Below are 24,748 nucleotides of genomic sequence, written 5' to 3' on the forward strand. Positions count from 1 at the left end.
TTCCAGTATAATGAGGGGGGTTACAACCCCCCAAATCCCCCACCAACACCCCCCCGTCGGAGCCCTTTAAAATATGGTTTTTCTTCAGCGCGATGAAGTCCTGTGCTCAGTTGTCGGCGCGCCTTTGTCCTCGTGCGCTTTAGACTATGAACCGGCTGAGGTGCCTACTGTTACAATATGGAACAATGAACTGTTTACTTTGTTAAAGTTTGAATATTTGGATGTAAAAAAAGGCTGATGTGGGTCAATGGAGGAAATTCAAGAGGATATGGGCCCCTGTGTGGGACAGTCTGTCCCCCAGAGCAAGAAGCTCCCTTTTGAACGTCTGACGTTGAGTGCTGGGAAGAGGGGATGGGTTGAGGGGGTGGGGGATTTATTTGGTTGGCTGAGATGTCTAAGTCTCTGTGAAGGAATCACACGGTGGACTTTATTTCAGTTGTATTTTGGTCAGGATGTATTGTTGTGTTGGTTTGTTAGTTTATGAAAAATTCAATAAAGAAATTTCAAAATAAAACTACAGAAAAACACAGCAGTTCAGTTTATGCAACAGAAATATCTTTATTTGTAACTGAATAGCAGAAACCACCTTTTTTTAAAAAAAATGTCACATTTTCATTCAGCAGTCACAGTAAACCAATTTAAGCACAAAAGAAAGGCATTATAACGCAGGTCCTGCATTCCAACACATGACTGAAAAACAAGATCTTACAGCTAGACCACTGCAAATTCTGCATCAAGGGAATCGATAACAGCACTACGGAACAGTAAAAGTCATAAATGATAGCAGAAAATCTTCCTTTTTTCACCAGGTGATAATTGATGTTGATCTGTAGCACATGTACAAGATACTGTGTACAGTCACGCCTCGGTTTATGAGTGCACTGGTTTGCGACTGTTTTGCAAGACAAGCAAAACAATCGCAAAATCGGTGCCTCAGAAACTAAGCTTGACTTGATTTACGAGCACCCCCCGCCCCCGTGATCCGGCATCCCCCCAACCGCGATCTTGCATCACCCCCACACCCACCCACATTGGCTTACCCCCATCCAGCACCGGCACCAGCACCAACGCACAGGACGTGTCGGTGCCCGAAGATCTTCCGTCTTCCTTTTGCTGGGCCTTGAGCATCTGCACATGCTCAAGGCCTTCTAGTTTCACTCTCTCCGAGATTCTCGGAGAGAATGAGACTAGAAGTCCTTGAGCATGCGCAGATGCTCAAGACCCAGCAAAACGCAGACAGCAGATCTTCGGGCACCGGCATGTCCTATGCGTTGGTGCTGATGCCAGTGCCAGATGGGGGTAAGCCAGTGTGTTTGGGTGGGTGGGTGGGTGCGTGGGGATGCCAGATTGTGGCGGGGGGGGGGGATGTGGAGCAGCGCCGCTGGCCTCAGGGGGTGGGGGTGGGGAGGAACGTGTCAAGCGAGTTTCCCTTAGTTCCTATGGGGAAACTTGTTTTGATGCGAGTACTTTGGTTTACGAGCATGCTTCTGGAACGAATTATGCTCGTAAACCAAGGTTCCACTGTATTCACTTTAGTGTTCTATGGGAAGTAGGATGAGAGACTAGTCATGGTGTTCTAAACCTTTCAGGAAACCTGCCCACAATAACTAGTACTGGTATACTGCATGTCACCTGAAGCAGAGTCTGAACCCTGTAGATATGCTATGGGACAAATACAGGTGATCACTGCATGCATTGCAGATCAAAATGATAAAGTACACAAAGCTCTCCATTCAAAGGAAGTGCCATTATTCTACTGTGCAGTGTATGAAGTTTACTTATCACCAGTGGGCTCCGATTAAAGAAATCCCCAAAAAGAAATAGAGAAACTCAAGATGCAAATCTTTATGTCTTTTATCTATGCAACAAAATGTGTAAGACAAATTAATTTCATGTAACTATGTTACTATGAAAGTGCATCAGATGGGGTCATAAAACCATGATCAGATAACAATACAAAACCAAAATGCCACCCTAGCATTAAGTTATAGGTCAGGTGCAAAACTACAGTTCTATTATCCTGGTGATCTAGCACCAGTTAGTCCTAACACTACTTATAGCTTCTAAAGAAATGAAAGTGGAGTATTATTATTCTACCTAACTAGTGTCTTAATACCACTTTTCCCCGTCCAATGCTATTGTGGAAGCCTTTAGTACCATCGGGTCCATGTGGGAATCTGATAACCTCTGGAGAGGGGCCGGAAAGGCATGGCCTGGCTCGTGCTGCTACTGGGCTACACGACAGTGGTCGGTTTTCTATGAAAAAGTTATAAGCAGCTGCCTTGCGGCACTGTACCCAGGGGCTTCCAGAACCAAACCCACTTTCTGAAGAACTTTCAGGAAACTTGCAAGGCTCTGGGCTAGTGCCTGGGCTAATGCAACCTCCACTCCCCAGTTCAGCAGCAAGGGGCAAGGCACAGTGGGAATAAGGCACGGTTTTACAGATAACAGCTGGACTTGAACAAGAGTTGCTCAAAAATGCTATAGTGGGATTGGAAAATCCACTACTGGCAAAAGCCTGGGAAGAGAGATATTTATGTGTCACAATGGGAGAGGATGGTATACCATCAGACTCTGAAGAACTGTAGAAAGAGGAAGAGTCTTCCAAGGAATACTGCAGTCTTTCAACTATACCCATCTGCTTCTCTACTCTCTTATCTAGTACATCTATCTCTTCCGCATCTTCTGCTTTCAAGCCATTCTTTTTCTTGGTGCCTCTTCTACTCAGTAGAATTACTTTAATGCCTTCCATACTGCCTGGGCATTGGCTACCACTAAGTTCTTCATAAGCCTTGAGAGCGCTTTCTATAGTTTCATACTCAACCAATGCACTGCTTTCAGCCAGCAATTCTGGGTGTCTGGACAAATAGCTTCTTTTTACATTCACTGGTAGCTCTTTTCCTGGTTTCAGAATACGGATGGAGGCAATAGCACCATAGGGAGAAAAGGTTTTGGTAACTAGCTCCATCATATTCTTCTGAAGTTCTATAGAATTTTTCAAATCTTGGGGCACAAGATTCCAGGCTAGAAGGACTTTGCCTGGTGGAACACTAAGAAGGGATTCTGGAATTGGTGTCTTCCTCCTCACTTTTGTTCCCTCTTCATTTATCTCCAGTGCTTCTGAAAACTGAAGTGCATACAGTGTTACCTTCCAATCCCTGGTCAGGTATTTAACCTAGAAAGAAGAAAAATCATTTGATAAACATGTGCTACTGCTTGAAACAAACATTTTAAGTGGTAGTGCTACTGAGCAGCAACTTTGTGTGGGGGAAGGGGTGGAAGAAGAGACACCGAGGCCTAGTGGTTCCTTTGCTCATATCAGCCACAAAGTACCACACAGTCACTAAGATGAAACTCGGCTCTTTTCATACAACTTATTTAAAGAGCCCATTTTTGGGATGTGACCTGGGGTTTGGTAGCTCAGTAATAAAATTTTTCTCTCTCTCAAATTATATGTTTACTTATACGCCAATCATGTAAATTTATCTAAATTCCAGCTGCTTTCTGAAACAGAACTGCTGCTTCTTCAGCCAGCACTCCTCTGTGCGCTTAGCTGGCCACTCAGGTAATGGCAAGACAACCGTACAGACTAAAGTTTTTGTGTAATGTACAATCTAATTTATAGGTCATTCTCTTACTATGACATGTCTATGACTGAAATATTAATTGTTGCCATTCACTGGATTTATGTGGATGCAAAGGGCATTTAAAATAGCTCTCATTGTTTCCATGACAATGGCCTACATAGGTGTCCAAAATACTTCACAAGGACATTTGATAGAAGGCAAGAAAACCTCCTTTTTCCATTGAGATACATTACAAGACGACGACTGTGGCTGGAGAAAAAGAATCCCCTGTAAGAGCACAAGATGTTGGCAACTCTGGTGACTAGTCAATACTTGACAGCAAGTTAAACAACCACCAGTCAAACTCTTCAGCAACCTTAACTCTTACACTTGTGTTAAGAAGTATGCAAGTACACAGTAGAGACAGTCCAGTGCTGAAGTGTAAATATTATCCTTGCCATACACACTATCCCTGATCATCCTTTTAAGTACAAATGATGTGCCGGATCTCTACCCAAATGTTTGATTCGAACAACATTCTCCTCCATGCATTCATCTCCGTTGCTTTGGAGGAACGTTCCACAACTCATTTTCATAAACAACTTAAGTCAGCGTTTTCTAGTTCAATAAATTTATGAATGTATGTTTGAATATATTTATTCTAAGAAATCTTAGTGTAGGAGTCTTTCCTATTAAATTTTGTAGTTCTGAAATGTTTTAAAATTGTTATTGTAAACCACTTTAATTGCTTTTGTATATTAGTGGTATATCAAGTGTAATCTGTATAAAAGTTAGCTGGTTTTTCAACTATTCTCTTCATCTCCTTCAAATATTGCAAACTTTTACAGCTCATCTCAGTTAACATCTGTGGGTGCACTTCATGCCACTATACTGACAACTCGGATGCATTTGTGGCCTGTGGCCCCTACCCTACCCAACCCACCTGCATTAGTTTCCCATGTTTAGTCCTTCAACCACCTTCCCTTCTCTATATCCATGAAATAAGCTTCCATCAACCAATCGCAGCCAGTTTTGTATTTTTTTTTAAGTAAACTTAGAGGTGTGTGTGCGACCTTGTATTAATATTGTATCACATTTTAAAATTTAGCCTTCACTCATGAAGCATTTTATTCTGGGTTTCCTCTATTTGTCCATTTCTAGGGGGGACAATAGATAATTGCAGATGTTTGAAATACTGAATCCAAAAGGTTGGTACTTCTTATATCATCTTTAGCTCGGTATATATTTTTTAGCTCCTGCTCTATGGAATTCTTTTCCTGCCTCCCTTAGGGTTGAGCCCAGTCTGCAAAAATTCAACAGAAGGCTTAAAAGTTCCTTTTGGAGTGCATAGTTGAGGAGCCCTGAAGTTATTGACAAAACTATATTTCTAGTTCTAGACAAACCAGTGGATAAGTGAGACATTCTAGATCAGTGTTCCCAACCGTCTCCTGGAGGCCCACCAGGTTTTCAGGATAGTCCTAACGAATATGCATAGAGCAGATTTGCATACCTTTTACCTCCATTATATGTAAATCTCTCATGCATATTCATTAGAGCTATCCCAAAAACCCAACTGGCTGGTGGTCCTCCAGGACAGGGTTGGGAAACACTGGTCTAAACCAGAGGTGCATAACTCCGGTCCTCAAGGGCCGAATCCAGTCGGGTTTTCGGGATTTCCCCAGTGAATTTGCATGAGATCTATTTGCCTGCACTGCTTCCATTGTATGCATATAGATCTCATGCATATTCATTTGGGAAATCTTGAAAACCTGGCCTAGCGAGGGCCAAAGTTGTGCAGCCCTGGTCTAGACGGATGGGTTATTTCCCCATAGCCACATGCTGCTGCAGAAGGAATCCACTCTGGATTTTTCACTCTGCCTCTGCTGTACTTCACTGGGTTCTCTGGCTCCACCTACAGTTAGTACCCAAGCACTGAGAGCCATCCAATACACGTGAAGTAGAGGCACCTGTAGCAACAGGCTTAAACCAACTGTTCTGCTCAAGAATCAACTCAACAGGAATGTTAACTGCCAACATAGGCTGCAAAGGAGCACAGAAACTGCTTCCATATACAACTGAAACATATATACAAATTCTTCCCAGCTCCCAAGGGCTGACTGGCATCCAAGAATCAGCTTGGAGAAGGATAAACAGATTGTAACAATAGGCAGGCGCAGATAGGATTAGGCAGGGGTCTAACATGTCTCACCTATCTACTGGAAAAGAGCTTACTAGTGTTAGTACATAATCTCTTTTTCCAGTGCAATAGGTGAGACATTCTAAACAGATGGGACGTACAAAATCAGTTCCCAAATAGCTAGGGCGGGCTTGCTGCGCTGACCCTGAGACTAAGGACACAAAGACAAAGTCCTGTCTTGCCATCACATTCAAGTCTGTAAAACTTGGCAAATGTGTGACGAGAAGACCACATTGCTGCTCTGCAAATCTCCTCACGGGAGATGGCTCAACTACGGCACACAAAGAAGCCACACTCGAGGAAGAATGCACCTTGACGGAAACAGGAGACCGTTTCCCATAAAGAACGTAGGCTAACAAAATGGCTCTATAGATCCATCTGGAAATCAAGGCCTTGGAAATGGGAGTGCCCCGCTTAACTGAATGAGTCAGTACTAACAAATTGTCAGAGAGAAGAAACTCATTCTCCAGATAATGCAGAAGAACTCTGCACACATCCAGTTTCTTCAGCATTCGATCACGTGTCCTGGAACCAGTAGGATGAAATGCAGGAAAACACACTTCCTGATTAACATGGAAAGCCAAAACCACTTTCGGCAGGCAGGAAGAAACTGTCGGAAGGAAAACGCCAGTCTCCGAAATACGGAGGAATGGCTCTCTGCAAGTCAGAGCCTGAAGTTCTGACACACTGTGTCAAAGGAATGGCATGAAGAGACCCCTATAGAAATTTAGCGACAGCAGGAAGAGACGCCAACAAGGACCAATGCTCCCTGGATCGAAAACAAGAGAGCCTGGTCACCTGGACCCGAAGTGAAGCCACAGTGAAGCCTTTATCCAGACCAGCCTGAAGGCAGACAAGACTCAGCGAGATTGGAGTTGAATAAGGGTCCACCTGGTCATGGGCGCACCAACGTTGGAAGGCCTTCCACACCTTAGCGTAAGCTGAAACTGTGGATGACTTCTTAGCCTTGAGAAAAATATCAACAACCATAGTAGAATATCCTCTGTGCTCTAAGGTTGTGTGCTCAAGAGCCATTCCGTAAGAGCAAAGGGACTTGGAACCTCCAAGGATATGGACTTAGTGGGAAAAGGTCCAGATGGGCGCTCAGCTGAAGGCTGCAACTCCTGCGCAGACGCATCAGATCTGTGTATCATGGTCCATGAGGCCAAGCTGAAGTCATCAGAACTACACAGCCCGGATGGGTCGCAATCCATTGAAAGATCCGGTTGAACATCGGCCAAGGGGTAACCTTGCATGCATTCTTGGGTGCTTTATGCCCGATATGCCCTAGTGAACTTTTGACTTTCTGCCAATAAGTTCCCATGAACTGATAGCCATCCTCAGCTATTTATTAAATCTTCAGAGATTCCTGGTGTATCTAACCAATATTAATCAAGTAGTGCAAACTTTGAAAGCCCGCAGGTTTAAGATAGTTCTCAGAATTGAGAGCAGGTCTTTTCCTTCCAGTTTACATGTTGTGACCCCTCTCATGTAAAGTAGGCTTTTTCTTATTTTGGATTATTTTATATTAAAAATAAATCACTGCCACTATGCTGGGAATGGTTCTGTAAAGCTGATCTTCAGACTACCAGTTGGACTCCTATGTGGATCCACCCCTGTGGATCAATGGATGTGCACCAGGATGGGTGGAGGCGTGAAGATGCAGTCAGCACTTTTCAAGACACCACTCATACTCCTAAAGGGTGCCTAACAGCATGTGCTCGACCCCTGCTTAACAGTAGGCGATACCATGTCAGGGACGGCCCCGAGCTCCAGAGAAAACTATGCAGGCTAGCTAACAGGTATCCAGTGGGATCAACCTGTCAGCTATAGACTGAAGTATGAATTCTCAAGCAGGCAGAGCTTAAAATTCACTCCAAGCACCAAATTATCCCCAAAAAGGGACAAAATTACATTGAATTAAAAATAATATGGAGAGAGCAGAACAAACACTCCTGCAGAAGGAAAACTGTAGGTGAAATTAAAGGACCCAGTGAAGTACAGCAGAGGCAGAGTGAAACATTCAGAGTGGATTCCTTCTGCAGCAGCATGCGGCTATGGGGAAATAACCCATCTGTCTAGAATGTCTCGCCTGTTGCACTGGAAAATGAGATGATATCTTCAATGAGGACCAATTACATTTAGTAATCATGGTAATAGCAACTTCCTGTAAAAGTTGATGCTCCCAAAAGAGTTAAAAAATAAAAGTGCACATGGCAGAGAAAGTACATATGTCATCTTGAAAATAAATTACTAAAAAGGACAGTTAAGCCCCGATTCTCCAAAAGTGTGTCCCGATTTTAGGCAGCTGTAGACGTCCTACAGCTGTCTAATCAGCCAATCGGGATGCACGTTTTTAAAAAAAAAATGCTCCCCAGGCAGGCCTGAAGGCGCCTCCGGGAGCCTAGGGAGACCCGCAAGATGCCTAAGCTCGCCTACAGGCCTTAGGCGAACTTAGGCGGCCCTACGCGTCTCCCTAGTAGAGGAAGAGACGCTTAAAATGTAGGCCAGCAAAATGCTGGTCTACATTGCAAGTAGACGCGGCCGCTATACTGATCGCGGCAAGGGATCTCCCTGCTGCAATAAAGTATAGCGGCCGCGGCCGCCTGTCCCATCACCGACAGGAGGATGCCCAACTCCTCCTGTCGAAACCCCAGAACCCCCTCCCCCCCAAACTCGTAATCGCCGACAGGAGGATGCCCAACTCCTCCTGCCGGAAAGCCCAATGACCCCCCGCCCCAACTAATCTCCCTCCCCCAACTAACCTTTCAATGTTGGTCAGCTGGACGGGTCTTGCTGCCGTCCAGCCGACGGGTCTGCCTCGTGGAAATGAGACGGCACGCCCCTTCCCGGCATATCCCCGCTAAATCTAAGGCCTGATTGGCCCAGGCTGTAGAAGCCTGAACCAATCAGGCCTTAGGCATAGCGGGTCCGCCCATCCCCTCTAATCCTAAGGCCTGATTGGCCAAGGTGCCTAGCCTGGGCCAATCAGGCCTTAGATTTAGCGGGGATGGGCCGGGAAGGGGCGTGCCGTCTCATTTCCATGAGGCAGACCCGTCGGCTGGACGGCAGCAAGACCCGTCCAGCTGACCAACATTGAAAGGTTAGTTGGGGGAGGGAGATTAGTTGGGGCGGGGGGTCATTGGGCTTTCCGACAGGAGGAGTTGGGCATCCTCCTGTCGGCGATTACGAGTTTGAGGGGGGAGGGGGTTCCGGGGTTCCGACAGGAGGAGTTGGGCATCCTCCTGTCGGCGATTACGAGTTTGAGGGGGGAGGGGGTTCCGGGGTTCCGACAGGAGGAGTTGGGCATCCTCCTGTCGGCGATTACGAGTTTGGGGGGGAGGGGGCTCGGGGTTCCGACAGGAGGAGTTAGGCATTCTCCTGTCGGTGATGGGACAGGCGGCCGCAACAACCGCGGCCGCTATACATATTGCAGCAGGGAGATCCCTTGCTGCCATAAGTATAGCGGCCACGTCTAATTTAACCCGATTCTCTAAAGACGCCAGTTACAGAATCGGCGTTTAGTATAGGACGCCTCTCCCGGGCGGCCTGCCTGGGGAGCATTTTTTTTTAAAAAAAACGTGCATCCCGATTGGCTAATTAGACAGCTGTAGGACGTCTACAGCTGCCTAAAATCGGGACGCACTTTTGGAGAATCAGGGCCTTAGTCTTCAAGGTAAGACCTACCTTCTTGAAAGAAGTAAGCAGTTTGATGCTCACAAAGCCCAGTCTGTTCTTCCTGACGTGTTTCAGTAGAAAAGCATCTTTGGCCAGATTGTCATCAGAAAGATAAAATTCAACTTGGGAAACAATCTTTCCGATTAGTTTTTGATCTGGAGCTTGGCAGTCATTCTCGAAGAAGTCATCATCAAAGGAGCTCCTACAAAGACACACACCAGAAACTCCATAAAAATACACACACCAGAAACCCTTTTTAGCAGAATGGTATTTCTTCCTAGCTTATGGTCAACTCACTGCCTACACTGTAGAGCAGACGTGTCAAAATCTGGCCCACAGTGTAATCAAATTTGGCCCGTGAGACAACTGAAAATTTGCAATTAAGTTGGCCTGCTGATGGAGGATAACAGAGGAAGGTATGGTGGGAGTACAGTGTGGAATCACAAAGCATGGCAGCCACGAGACTTGAGGCGCAACGCTATGTTCCCGCCGCACCTTCCTCTGCTTTCCCCCATCATCACTCGTGGTCCCCTGCACAACGGCTACAGCACCATGTGTGGTCACGCCATGCTCACCAGCTTCGCCATGGACTACGAGCTGGTGCGTGAGCCACAGTCTCCGGAGACCTAAGAACATAAGCAGTGCCTCCGCCGGGTCAGACCATAGGTCCATCCTGCCCAGCAGTCCGCTCCCGCAGCGGCCCAAACAGGTCACGACCAGTGCTCCCTCTAAGCGGGCGGGTGTTGTGAGCAAAATTTTTTTCGCTGTGCGCTAGGCGCCAGCAAGTTATGAGCCAACTCGCCCGATTCTCCTCTCGCCGCCCTGCCATCTGCCGTACGCCGTGCGCTGTGACGTGAAACTTGTGCGCTGCGATGTAATATTTTGTGCGCCAGCGCACGCCAGCGCAGCTTAGAGGGAACACTGGTCACGACCTGTCTGAATCACCAGAAGGGGCTCCCTTGCCACCTTGGTTTCTCATTGAAGTCCTATCTTCCCATCGTAGTCCTAACCCTCCGGTCTTGCACATGCACGACCTGTTGGGTTTCTATACTTATTACCTGGTTAGCTTTCTATACTTGTGTTACATCCCAGCTCCTCCCTCAGTATCCCACGATCCCTTTATCCCTCAGGAATCCGTCCAATCCCTGTTTGAATCCCTGTACCGTACTCTGCCTGATCACTTCCTCCGGTAGCGCATTCCAAGTGTCCACGACCCTTTGGGTGAAAAAAAACTTCCTTGCATTTGTTTTGAACCTATCTCCCTTCAGTTTCTCCGAATGCCCCCTCGTACTTGTTGTCCCCTTCAGTCTGAAGAATCTGTCCCTATCCACCCTCTCTATGCCCCTCATGATCTTGAAGGTCTTTATCATATCTCCCCTGAGCCTCCTTTTTTCCAGAGAGAAGAGCCCCAGCCTATCCAACCTCTCGGCGTATGGGCAGTGTTCCAGCCCTTTTACCAGTTTCGTTGCTCTCCTTTGGACTCTCTCAAGTACCGCCATGTCCTTCTTGAGGTGTGGCGACCAATACTGAACGCAGTATTCCAGATGTGGACGCAGGTTCACCATACCTGCGTCAACGTGAACTGCCCATGCAGACTGGTGACCGCCTTCGTTGAGTATATGGAGGACAGGACCTGTAGGGCCCACTTCCATAGTGTGCCCGCCTTCATTTTCGCTACAAGTAAAGGACTCTGCCCGACACCCATTCATGTCATCTTCTCCCTTCCCTCCCCCCCCCTCCGGTTCAAAGGCTGGCTGGGTCAGAAATAATAGTGAAACTTGCCTCCTTCAATGCATAATATGTTATTGCTGTTTTTGTGATAAATTGTATCATGAAACAGAATGTCTGCTACATTGATGAAAATCTTACACTCATTGTAAAATTTTCTAAATAAAAATATTTTAACTCCCTCTTAATACCCCAATGTCTTACAGCATCTGAAGACCAGAGTTGCTTACCTCATCCAAATTTTTCATTTTGTCCAAGTTTTTAATTCGACGTGGGGTTGGAGAGGTTGTAACCCTATACTTCTACTAAGGGGTGCTTTTATTAGGGTGCACATTTAGCGTACCTTAATAAAAGGACTCCAAGTATCTTAAATAAAAATTCAGCCTGCGACTTAGCCTATGTTTTAGATTTCGGCCCCTTATGCGATTGAGTTTGACACCCCTGCTGTAGAGAAACTGAAATGCAACAGGGAAAGCCAAACCAACCCACCCCATTAGCCAGTTCAGTTTTCTCATCATGTCTTTTTAAATCTGGGGACAAACATGCCTCCAATTTCAATGATAAGCTAAGAGAACTCATGAAGAAATTTCTTACATTCCAACTATTATTAACATGAGCGAGATAATCAGTAAAAGGTTTACAAGCAGTGCTGCAGAACCTACAGGACAGCAGCCTAAAGTACCAGAACAGGGAGAAATAAACTGCCCTCAATAGAGGCCAGTCTGCTGGCTCAATTTAAGTGCTGTGTACTGCCATGCTGAGATTTTGATTTCTAATCTGGTCTGATTTGGGCTGGCTGGGAATGTTGCAGAGGTACATAAGAACTGCCGCTGCTGGGTCAGACCAGTGGTCCATCATGCCCAGCAGTCCGCTCACGCAGCGGCCCTCCGATCTAAGACCAACGCCCTAACTGAGACCAGCCCTACCTGCGCACGTTCTTGTTCAGCAGGAACTTGCCTAACTTTGTCTTGAATTCCTGGAGGGTGTTTTCCCCTATGACTGTCTCCGGAAGAGTGTTACAGTTTTCTACCACTCTCTGGGTGAAGAAGAACTTCCTTTCGTTTGTATGCAACTTTAGAGAGTGCCCTCTCGTTCTCTCTGTGCAATATATGGAACCAAGATAAAATTCATACCTGTTAATTTTCCTTTTCCTTGAATCCTGCCTGACCAATCCAGACCAATTACGAGTCCCCCTACCAATAGATGTAAGTAGAAATACTGAACTATTCCTGTGACATCACCAGTATAAGTCGGTGCTGCCAGAAATTCTCTAGTACTGTATACTGCTGCCAAAGAATAACAGGTCCACTGAGCCACACACCAATTTGCAACCCTCTCTTAACCACTGCAATGGAACATTAGGTTCTTACCTGGATAATATTTCTGTTAAATATACATAGGAGTCTGTACACCAGGTGAATATTCTTTGGTCACAAGGAAATCAAACACATCTTTCAGCTCCTCCTCTTTGACCAGTGGAGTATAGTGCCCTCTTCAGTTTGTACCAAAGCAACAGAGGGTAGTGGTCAATGGTGATCTCTCAGAGCAAAGGGACGTTACCAGTGGTGTGCTTCAAGGTTCAGCTCTTGAGCCTGTTTTTTTAAACATTTTTGTAAGTGATATTGCTGAAGAACTGTCAGGTAAGACTTGCCTCTTTGCAGATGATACCAAAATCTGCAAAAAGAGTAGACACCCATGATGATGTGAATAACATGAGAAAAGATCTATGAAGCTTGAAAAATAGTCTGAAATTTGGTTGCTAAGAAATGCAAGGTAATGCATTTGGTCTGCAAAAACCCGAGGGAACAGTACAGTTTGGGGGTGAAGAACTTTTGTGCACATAAGAGGAGTGGGACTTGGGTTTGTTAGTATGCGATGATCTTAAGATGGCCAAACAGTTTGAAAAGGTGATAACAAGTCAGAAGGATGCTAGGGAGCGGTATGGCCAGTAGGAAAAAGAGACACTGATACTCCTATATAAGACTCTGGTAAGACCTCATTTAGAATACTGTGCACAATTCTAGAGACCACACCTTCAAAAAGATATAAACAGGATGGAGTTGTTCCAGTGGAAGGCTATTAAAATGATTGGCAACCCCATCATTCAGACTTTTCGGGACCTGATTATGAAGGCAGTAACGCAAGTGAAGGAAAATTGGTCTTGTCGAGATCGATACAGAAATATCACCTTTAAGGAATATCAAGTTTTGAATTAGCTTATGGAGAATAATAATAAAATAGTTTTGAAGGCAGCCCTATTATTCTTCAAACAACCCAGCTACAAATAGTACCAACTCAAACTACTGGGTGTCATCTTTGACGAAAAACTATCCTACCATGATCAGATTAGCGCGGTGGTGCAGACAAGTTTCCATAGACTGTGCATGATTTGCTCTCTTTCTAAAATTATTGACTCATTGTCTATAAACATAGTAATTCATTCCCTTGTGATTTTGCACCTTGATTATTGCAATGCTCTTTATAAAGGTATAACTCTAAGAAATTAGACTGCAAATAGTACAAAATACATCAGTTAAAATCATAGCTCATGCAAGGAAATATGATCACATGACCCCTCTACTTATCAAAGCTCATTGGCTCCCAGTCGACCACAGAATTACTCATAAAATCTTATTACTAACCTTTAAAACACGTGGCCTTTAATATCCCAGAATTCATAAACAGACTTCTTATACCGTATAATCCACAAAGATCCTTACACTCTTATTTCCCAGAACTTGCTTTCCATTCCATCTCAGAGACATATTAACACGATGTGCTCAACTATTTTCTCAGTTACAGCCTCTTCGCTCTGGAACTCCACACCAAATCATTTAAGGGAAGAAACATCCCTAAACTATTTTAAGTCTAAATTAAAGGCCTTCCTGTTTATAGACGCCTTTGGCCTACAACAGTCCTACTAAGGACATCATCTGAGCTTCTTTTTTTCACTATATGTGTTCCCCTTCCTCTCGTGTTGCTCTTCCTTGTTTCTTTCCTGTCAATAATGTAATTCAAGACCCTAACCTACTATTCCAGTTTGTCCGTTTCATCTAGTTTGTTACTGTATTAAAAAATTTGTTCTGTTCTAATATTTGTGTTTTACATAATACTCCTTTTACTTGCTGTACACCGTGTAGAAGCAGTATATCAAATTTTTAATAAACTTGGAACTTGGTAGATAGAGTGAAGTATGAGAATGAAGTCCAAAGACAGTTGTCTGATACAAGTTCATATTGTATATTGTACGTAGATCCTATGGATGATCTTATGAAAGCTATCGTTGAGTTTATTACTTAACATTATAAAACTGATATGCTTACACATAAACTATACATTCCTGCTGGAGTGATTTCTGAAAAGACCTCAGATTTATTTTGTACCATAAGCTACATAAGAACTTGTTTGATCCACCGGGATGACCTATAGTACCGTATTTTCACTCATATACCGCGCACCCGTGTAAAACATGCACACGGGTATACCGCGCGGGGAACACAAATTTTTGTAATAAAATGTTAATATAGCGCGCGCACGTGTATACCGCGCATGCTAAAACCTCCTCCCGCGCCCCGCCACTGTTCCCTCTAAGCTGAGCAGGTGTCCTCCAGCTGCATTGCTACCACTAGGGGGTGGAATATTTTCAGTCGCTAAGAACAGGTATGTTCCCTGAAGTCCTGCAGAACTTGCCTGTCCCTCACAATTGAAAATGTGACAGTAAAACAACACCCTCTACTGGTGAGACTGTGGGTGGAGGACTCCTGCTCAGCTTAGAGGGAACACTTTTTGTCCCCGCCTACTCCGAACCGGCATCCTCCCCCCTGCTCGCGTCACCCCCCTCCCCCTCTGATCTGAGATAATCTGATCCGGCGTTCCCCCTGCGAACCGGCATCCTCCCCCCACCCGCTCGCATCACCCCCCTCCCCTGCAATCCTACATCCCCCCCAGCACCGCAAATACAACTCTTACCCGATTGGGCACCGGCACCAGCACCAATGCACAGCATGTGCCAGTGCCAGTGCCCGAAGATCCTCCCTCGTTGGTTTGGGCTGGGCTGGGCTGGGCGGTGCGAGAGAGATCCTCCTTCTTCCTCTGCCAGGCTGGACTAGGCTTTGAGCATTTGCGCATGCTCAAAGCCTTTTGGTCTCGCTCTCTCCAAGATTATCTCGGAGAGAGTGAGACCAGAAGGCTTTGAGCATGCGCAAATGCTCAAAGCCTAGTCCAGCCTGGCAGAGGAAGAAGGAGGATCTCTCTCGCACCGCCCGGCCCAGCCCAGCCCAAACCAACGAGGGAGGATCTTCGGGCACTGGCATATGCTGTGCATTGGTGCTGGTGCCGGTGCCCAATCGGGTAAGAGTTGTATTTGCGGTGCTGGGGGGGATGTAGGATCGCGGGGGAGGGGGTGTGTGATGCGAGCGGGGGGGGGGAGGAAGGATGCCAGTTCGCAGGGGGAATGCCGGATCAGAATGTAAAAAAAAAATTGTAAAACGCGCTCACACGTATAATGCGCATGGTTATGCACGGTTTGTAAAATCGTGTATAACGCGCGCGTTATATGCGTGAAAATACAGTAAATACTCGCCATTTTCTCCTGGAACCCACTATCAAAATATGTTGACTGTTTCTTACAGTTGGAAGAATGAGACAGCTCCGATACATATTTTATACTATACTATTCTTAACATCTGCTATTTGAATTTTAAATGTTATGATGGATGATGTTTTTACATTGGGTATGGAATAAACATTAGGTGGGGGATATATGTTGGTGAATTATTGATCAGATAGATGGGAGGATGGGTGAAAATTTTGAAACTTTATTAAATTGTATGTGATTGGGTAATATGACAGAATCAGCTGGGAGGAGTATTCTTAAACTGAGGGAATGAATGTCGTCGTCATTTTGACTTGCTTAACTGTTGTGAGCTTGACGGCATGGGATTGCTCTGATATATATTTCATACTATACTATTCTTAACATCTGCTATTTGAATTTTAAACGTCAAGATAGGCAATGTTTTTTCTAGGGAGGATTCTTGATAAAGCTGTAATGGTGAAACATGTTGAGTTCAGCCTCCCCAGACCGCAATTTGAACAGCTTTTAAGACAAGTACAAAGCTGGTTCTTTAGCAGACAATAAGATTTATAAAAAAGAAAGTTAAATATGAATTGAAGTCCAAGATTATTGACCAGTGATATGGCACACAAAGCGCTTTATTATGAAAGCATTTGAGCAGTGAGTGGTGCCGTTGAGGTAATTGTGAGCGATTATGAAATAGCACAATCAGTATTGAAATCAACATAATTACGACTTGGGAAAAGTGAAAAAGTTTCTATATTATAGCATCTGTAATTATACATTTGACATTCATATCAGTCACACAATTTTCTCAATTTAGGTTGCCATTACATCTGAAAAAGCACATTAAAACAGAGGAGTTCCTATCCCTTCGTGTTCACCATTGGCCCTATGCTCCCTCCATGCCCAGCATCTCTGTTGATCTGTCAAGTTGTTTTTTTTCAATTATTTTATATACATAAAAAGTATGCATATACAAGAAAAGAAAAAGCACAAAAATCAGTTCCAAGGTAATTACTAAAGAAAATATTATTTCCAAAGTCCACTTCATGGAGAGATGTCAAGTTTGTTTCAATGCTATCCTCTTTCTAATTAAAGATCCTTTGTCTATCTATACCACGCATTTTTGTACTCAGTCACTAATTTCATATCTACCACATCTACCAGGAGTGCATTCCAGGTATCCACCACCCTCTCCATGAAAAACTATTTCCTGATGTTACTAAGTCTACCATCCCATAACCTCAGATTATGTTTTCTAGTTCACAGTTCTTCAGGTGCCGGTCCGCAGAAAATTTCTGCCGGTCCGTGCAGGGCCGGTGAGATCAAGTCGGCAGTTAAATTTCCTGCCGACTGCGGTTCCTCCCGACTGCGGTTCCTGCTGACTAATGTTCCTCCCAGCCTCAGGCGATCAAGCTAGGCTGCCAACGTCAGGGCCTTCCCTCTCTGAGTCTCGCCTGTTCGGAAACAGGAAGTTGAAACAAAATAGGCGGGACTCAAGGTCCCGACGTCGGCAGCCTGCCTTGATCGCCGCCCCTGCTGAGTTGCTGAAGAGGGCCGCGGAGAGAGCTGCAGATCCAGGTGCAGGTGGAGGGAGATTGTCAGCGTGTGCGAGCAAGATCCTGGGGAGCCTTCACAGTGGCTGTCTCCCCTCCCACCAGCTCTCCTACTTGCCAGGGCAGTGATTTACCGGCAACTTCCTGCAGGCAAGTACTGAGAGCTGCTGGAAGGGGAGGAAGCCACTGTAGGAGGCTGGGAAGGTGCTGGATAAAGGGAGAGCTGTTACTGGACTTGAAGGGAGTTAGAAGGAGAGATGCTGCTGGGAGGGGAGGAGGGAAAGGGATGGGAAGAGAGTTAATGTTGGATAGAGGGAGGAGGGAAGGGAGAAGAAGGAGAGATGCTGCTGGGAGGAGAGAAAGGGATGGGAAGAGAATTAATATTGGATGGAGGGAAGGGAGAAGGAAAAAAAGGAAGGAGGGTAGGGAGAAAGAAAAAAGGAAGGAAACAGCTGGCAGGGATTACAGTAGGGGAAGGGGGTCAGGGTGGAATGGAGAGAGAGGAATGAGAAAGTAGAGAGACATTGATGCTGGAAAGGGGGTCAGCAGAGAAATGAGAAAGGGATAAAGATGCTAGATCTGGTGTAGGAGAGATAAAAATGAAGAAGGCAGTGAAGCTGGAATGAATGATGTAAAAAGGAGAGAGGAGGATGGACAGGGAAGAGGGGCATAGAAAGAAGTCAGATACATATGGAAGGGGGAGAGGGTAGACATTGGATGGAACGGGCAGATGCTGGAAGGAAAAGAGTGAAAAGAAGATGAAAGCAGAAACCAGAGACAACAAAAGGTAGAAAAAAATAATTTTATTTCTATTTTGTCATTAGAATATATCAGATTTGAAATATATATCCTGCTAGAGACATAACTGGGGACAGCAGTATTCTGTTAGCATGATATTTCTATGTAGCATTCTATAATAACTTGGCTTGTTCAGTTTTCTTGATAGTTTTGTTGGTCTGTGCTCTGTATATTTGTATTTATAAAATCACAATTGTTCAGAATAATGTTTCTTTTTATACTTTAATAAAATGCGTTTAATATAAAATCATAATGGCGGCTTGTGCAGATGGGATCAGATGGTTTGCGGGGACCGAGCTCGCAAAGATGGGGCGTAAACGGGGTTTTCAAATTTTAGTCCTAGTAGTTTGCCGGTCCACGGGTGTAAAAAGGTTGAAGAACACTGCTCTAATTTCACTGTTTTTCCGTCTCTGGAAAACATTTGTTTGTAGATTAGTTATCATGCAAGTATTTAACATCGGTATCATATCTCCTTTATCCCTTCTTTCTTCTAGGTTATACCTATTTGGTGTATTCAAGCCTCTTCTCATATGTCTCTGCACAATCCTAATATCATTTTTGTCACTTTCCTCTGGACTGCTTCAAGTCTTCTTACATCCTTAGCAAGATACGGCCTCCAGAACTAAAACACAATATTTCAAGTGTGGTCTTGTCAATGACTTGTACAAGGGCATTGCATTCTCACTTTTTCTGCTGTTGATTCATCTCTCTGTGCAGCTCTGTATCCTTCTTGGTATGGCTATCGCTTTGTCATACTGTTTTGTAGTCTTGAGATCCTCAGACATTACCCCAAGGTCCCTCTCCCAGTCCATGCATATTGACTTCTTATCCTCAGCACATACGTACTGCTCCTTTGAATTTTTACTCCCCAAGTACTGTATACTCGAATATAAACCCAGCGGGCAGGAACAAGCTTTCTGAACTCATGCCCCGCTGCTAACCGGCTGCCGCAGATCGAGTTTCTTCGGCTGCTGAGCGGCACGAGCAGGAGCACGATCTGGTGCTGCTGCTCGGCGCCGAGCAGCATCCTTAGTGGCTCCCTCTCTGGTCGTGCCACTCAGCCGAAGAAACTTGATCTGCGTAGCCAGTTAGCAGTGGGGCAGGAGTTTGGAAAGCTTGCTCCTGCCCACTCACCTCCACCAGGGACTGGCAGATGTATGAGGATAGGGCAGGGAGGGGGATAGGGTGCTGAGCCTGACGGGAGGGAGGGAAAGAAGGAAGGGTGGAGAGCCTGACAGGGGAGGGAGGAAAGGGTGGTTGGTGCAGAGCCTGACAGAAAGGGTGCAGAACTGGGCAGGAGGGGACTGGGTGCAGAGCCTGACAGGGCAGGGCATTTGAATATTAAGCTGCCCAACTTATATTTTGAGTTAACCATTTTTCCTCCTTTTGGGGGGGAAAGGGGGTCTCAACTTATATTCGAGTATATATGGTACATAACTTTGCATTTCTTCGCATTATTTTCCCCCATTTATAAGAGGTCCTTATTTATAAAATATATTTATTGTATATTATTGTAAAGTTATGTAAAATTTATAACTGCTTATGCAACACCCACATAATTTTCTACATCCTCTTCTACACCACCCTTGTCCCATACGCCAGATGGAGTACTGGGTGCTCCACTCCCCCCCCCCCCCCAGTTCTCATTCTTGCTCACAACACTTCCTAGAGTCCAACAGCTCTGACTCTTGCCTCTCACTTGCACCAACCCCTCACCGTCCCCATCTACAGCTCTGACATTGATAATGAAACACAGCAACTGAGCCCACACCAAATTTAAAAAAAAAAAAAAAAAGAAAGTTAGAAAGAGTTATTCCTACCCACTAAAGCTTTCCAGGCAGTCATCCAGGGCAAGCCGGCAGGGGTGGTGACTCCTTTCCTGTGGGTAGCCCCAGGTAGAGCAAACTTGAAGAGGAAGGCTAAAACCATGGCTGCTTGTCAGAGCTGGAGAACCAAGGGACGACATGCTTCTCTCTCTAAATAAATAGAAGAAACTATGCATAGTTCACAAAGCAGGCAAAATATAAGACATCCCTTCTTCTGGGTGGAAAAAAGAATGGGAGCAGGGCAAAGCAGAAGTCAATTTCACAGACTCAGTATTCAAGTAAGCATATTTAAAAAAAACTCACATAACTTTTGAAATACAGATGAGCAAATCTAAATTATGAGTTAATGTTATGTTGCTAAAAAGTGAGTTGAAACCAATCTACTAGATAAAGTTAAGAAATACTCTGCAAGCAGAATTGAAGCCAATTTCTCAATCTATAATAATAAAACGCTAAGCGCGCATGCGCACTCTTAACACCGTGTTGCCTGATCTGTAGTTCCGTGGCCGGCAGAGTGCGCATGCACGCTTACCTCGCATCTCTGTCTCACAGCGGGCTTACCGGCTCTGGCCAGATAAAGTTCATTTTTTTGTTCAAAGCCCCCACCGCGGCTTCTCTATCGAACCTCACCAGAGTTGGAGAAGACTTCCGACTCTGGCGGGGATCGAGAGAGGAGACGCAGCATCGGCTTTGAACTAAAAAATGAACTTTGGCTGGCCGGAGCTGGCAAGCCCGCTGCGAGACAGAGACATGGCTCCCTTACTGCCCCCCCTTCCCTTCCCGTGGTCCCGACTACAAACCTGCCAATTCCAGCAGCGTGTACAGCACTCTACACACGCTGCTTCGGGGCCTTCTACTGCCCTGATTTGCTCTGCCGCTTCTCTGATGATGTCATCAGGGACGTGCCAGAGTAAATCAGGGCAGTAGAAGGCCCCAAAGCAGCGTGTGTAGAATGCTGCACATGCTGCTGGAATAAGCAAGTTTGTCGGGACCGCAGGAAAGAAGGGGGGGGGGCAGTAAGGGAGACAGCCAGACCGCGGGAAGAGAAAGGGGAGGTAGAGGAAACACTGCTGCTGCACAGGGAAGTGGTGTGGGGGGGGAGGGAAATGGAGGGGTAGGGAATACTGCTGCTGTGGCTGCTGCACAGGGAAATGGAGAGGGAGGGAATACTGCTGTGGCTGCTGCACAGGGAAGTGGAGGGAGAGAAATGCTGCTGCATAGGAGGCAGGGAGAGAGACAGATAGATAGAAAGACAGACAGCGGGAAGAAGGGAGACAGAAAGAAAAGAAGAAAGACACAGGGGCAGGGAGAGACACAGACAGACAGACAAAGAGGGCCAGGGAGAGAGACAGACAGAAAGAAAGAAAGACAGCAGGAAGGAAAGAGAGAGACAGAAATAAAGACAAACACATATATTCTAGCACCCGTTAATGTAAAGGGCTAAAATACTAGTACTTAATAAACAGCTACTGAAAACATCCATATGTTAATTGGGAAAACATCATTTTTAGTATAAGCAGCAGACTGAGAAAGAAGATTAAAATGCATAAACCCTACACCAGTTTTTCTCTGTACAATAAGCTAGTGGGGGCTACGTACAGTCTCTATGCAGAGTTGCCAAGTTAAACTGGTTTCCAGGACAGACCCTTTTTGACTAATTTTACCCCCTCTTTTACGAAACTGCGAAAGCAGTTTCTAGCGTGGGGAGTCATGCTGAATGGTCTGCGCTGCTCCTGACACTCATAGGAACTCAATGAGCATAGGGAGCAGCGCAGGCCATTCAGCGTGGCTCCCCATGCTAGAAACTGCTATCACAATTTTTATCACAATTTTGTAAAAGGAGGCCTTAGTTTTGAACTTACATCCCAAACCAGTGAAGTGTTTGTAGTAATTAATTGTAAAGATTGAATTCCATGCTGCAGGTCCCAAGACCTATGATTACCTACAATCTAGGGTTGTTTTAAAAAGTTGTCTTTTGTATCCAGGTACCATAATTTGGCAGCTCTGCATAGATATTGTTCATGAAAGCAGGGCCATACTCAAGATGGCAAATGGCCATCTAAAAAACAACATTAGACATATAAAAAAGAAACTGCAAAAGACCTATATATGGTAGAGAAAGTACAATAAGGTAATGTATCTCAACTATTGGAAATTGCACTCATCAATAATAATAAAGCCCTTAGCGTGCCTCTGCATATACAGTACAATAAAACCGCCAGGGTGTCGGAGAAGCAGGCTTCAATCGGCAGCAGTGGCTTAAATTGGTGAGGGTGGCTTGAGAGAAAGAAAGAGAAAGAGAGTCAGGGGGCAGGGAGAGAGACAGAAAGAAAGACAGGCATCTATTCTAGCACCTGTTAATGTAACAGACTTAAGCACTAGTGCTATATATAGCATTACTTTTACTAATACAATTATAGAAAAAGAAAAACAAATTGTGATCACCTAGGAATTCTCATACCAATTGATAAAATGTTCTCGATACAATAAAACAACATAGAAGAAAAAACACAAGTCTGTACCAATTCACTGCTATTAATAACACATAGAGACTGAAAAGCAAGACTATAAACATTCGGTAAGAAGATACAGAAATCATCATAGTATTGGGCACTACAGGCCTGAGAAAGAATTTTCAAGGACACCTCGAAATTTTGCCTAAGAGAAGGATCCTTTGCACAGCATAAGTCCTTGAATAAAAAGAAAAGGAGTCTTTTATTAAAAGGTTAGCACATGTATCTACCACAGGAAACTTTTAATTCCTATAAGTCCTGTTGCAATTAACATGTACTTTCTTTAGTAAAAAGGTCACTAAATTTGAAAATGAAGCAAATCATTTCAGCAGAATAAGTGCATTAACCCTATGTACCTCATAGAAAAAGGCATCAACTATAAATCAATGAAATTAAAAGACAAAGCAAGGATTGGCAGGATCGAAGCAAACTTCCACACATTAAGTTTATTTCTAACTTATAAATAAATACATCAGAAATGAATAATGATGTGATCTCATTTTAGAAGGATTATCATAAAACACATTTTTATAGATTTATTATAAACTCAATGGCATTAGATACACTTGTAACTTTCTGAATAATATTCTACTTACTAATTTGGATCAAAAAGCTATAAAATGATAGCAAAATTGAGCAAATTAAATATTATCTGTAATGATTTGCAACCATGCTATTACAACAAGTATTTAAATAGTTATTTTTTAAGCAGGAAAAACAGAATATATTAATTATAAACAAGATACTGAAAACCTACCCACTATACAAATCCTTTCACATCCTTTTCAGAATGTTGGCAAATAAGAATTACACCTTTACAAAGGGAGTGTGTTCTTGACCTCTGTCTCAGGTGATTGTCATAATTAATTCTGCTCAGGTGCTCTTTCCTCTAGTCTAGCTTCTCCATCCTTTCACTCATTTGGCATGGAGGGATGGGGCGGGTACCGAGAAAGAACAGCTGCCCTGTCTGGTGTGATCCAATATGATTAGGAACAAAAGATGTAAGCCTATATAGACTTCCTATGTCAGTGCAAAATGCTCCTTTCTCTAGTCCTATTTAGATCCAAGCTAAAACTTCATCTTTTTTAGATATTTTATTTTTACATCTTGTCCACTCAATATATTTTCCATAAACAACTTGGCTTGTTATGCATTTTTATCTTAACTAGAATGAGAAGAGACTGTCAATCAGTACTAGGGTGACCAATTCTCCCTTATTTCCCAGGAACTCCCTTATTAGAGAACTAATAAGCTTTTTTTTTATTTGGGAGGGATCCTCCCCGCTTACTTCTACAGCAGGGGTAGGGAACTCCGGTCCTCGAGAGCCGTATTCCAGTCGGGTTTTCAGGATTTCTCCAATAAATACGCATTGAAAGCAGTGCATGCAAATAGATCTCATGCATATTCATTGGGGAAATCCTGAAAACCCGACTGGAATACGGCTCTAGAGGACCGGAGTTCCCTACCTCTGTTCTACAGTATCAGCGGACAAATACATATAGGTTAGGACTAAAACATGAAAATTTACATATTTTTATTCTATATCAGGGGTGTCCAATGTCGGTCCTCGAGGGCCGCAATCCAGTCGGGTTTTCAGGATTTCCCCAATGAATATGCATGAGATCTATTAGCATACAATGAAAGCAGTGCATGCAAATAGACCTCATGTATATTCATTGGGGAAATCCTGAAAATCCGACTGGACTGCGGCCCTCGAGGACCTACATTGGACACCCCTGTTCTATATTGTGACCTGTATATTACATACAACGTAAATTGTTTTAATATTGTATTGTAATATTGTATTTAATATTGAATGACGCTGCGCCACTAAAGATTTGTAGCAACTGAATCTCTTTTTAAATTCATGGCTGACTGTCAGTACCAATGTTCAAATAAAGGGCGCAAAAATAACAGTTCTGAAAGAGACATCGGATAAATGTCCCGGGTGACTTGTTCCCTCATATCCCCTTGCGCTTCAGGAACTGTAGAAGAAACTTTCGCACCACTGAAGATGAGGACAAACGTCAGCAACGATACGGTACTCGGGAATAAAAGTTAAAACTATGTCTGGCATCAGCACAATCACCCCACCCCTGCCTTTTTTGACACCTTCAAAAACATCCCTGAGTTTCAAACACTTTCCACCAAGGCATAACACCACCAAATTGACCCTAAACGTCACAAAGGTCAACCGTAGAATATGAACGCCAGCCTGTACGCACAGTTCTAACACACGAGTAGAAGACGTCAGCCGATGCGTTCCAAACCTCTGTTTGACTTAAGATACCGCCTTTTTATGCTGTT

At 44.4% G+C, this 24,748-nt stretch overlaps 1 protein-coding gene across 8 annotated transcripts; it reads right to left on the reverse strand.

Moving 5' to 3' along the window:
* Window positions 1-1,402: 1,402 nt before the first annotated feature.
* Window positions 1,403-24,743, reverse strand: LOC117364919 (la-related protein 6-like). Of its 8 annotated transcripts, none has more exons than XM_033954657.1 (5): window positions 23,199-23,704; window positions 22,550-22,618; window positions 19,923-20,078; window positions 9,451-9,643; window positions 1,403-3,175 (listed from the first exon to the last, which is right to left on the reverse strand). In XM_033954657.1, the coding sequence occupies exons 3-5, from the start codon at window positions 20,066-20,068 to the stop codon at window positions 2,102-2,104; spliced, it is 1,413 nt and encodes a 470-aa protein (XP_033810548.1). In that variant the 5' UTR covers window positions 20,069-20,078; window positions 22,550-22,618; window positions 23,199-23,704; the 3' UTR covers window positions 1,403-2,101. The 8 variants fall into 8 exon arrangements, with proteins under 8 accessions (XP_033810548.1, XP_033810545.1, XP_033810550.1 ...); XM_033954654.1 differs by having other exon boundaries at window positions 22,574-22,618; window positions 23,199-23,702; XM_033954659.1 differs by lacking the exons at window positions 22,550-22,618; window positions 23,199-23,704 and adding exons at window positions 18,604-18,724; window positions 22,374-22,519.
* Between the last annotated feature and the right edge of the window lie 5 nt (window positions 24,744-24,748).

Source organism: Geotrypetes seraphini, chromosome 8 (genome assembly GCF_902459505.1).
Source record: "Geotrypetes seraphini chromosome 8, aGeoSer1.1, whole genome shotgun sequence".
NCBI lineage: Eukaryota > Metazoa > Chordata > Amphibia > Gymnophiona > Dermophiidae > Geotrypetes > Geotrypetes seraphini.

What these genes read in the sequence shown, in the direction of transcription:
- LOC117364919 (XM_033954651.1), bottom strand. Translation starts at nt 22,426, where the DNA reads ATGTTGTTTTATTGTATCGAGAACATTTTATCAATTGGTATGAGAATT. An exon ending in ATTGGTATGAGAATTCCTAG is followed by an intron (nt 20,079 to 22,373) that starts GTGATCACAATT and finishes CTATTTATTTAG; the next exon opens with AGAGAGAAGCATGTCGTCCC. An exon ending in TGCTTACTTCTTTCAAGAAG is followed by an intron (nt 3,176 to 9,450) that starts GTAGGTCTTACC and finishes TCTTCTTTCTAG; the next exon opens with GTTAAATACCTGACCAGGGA.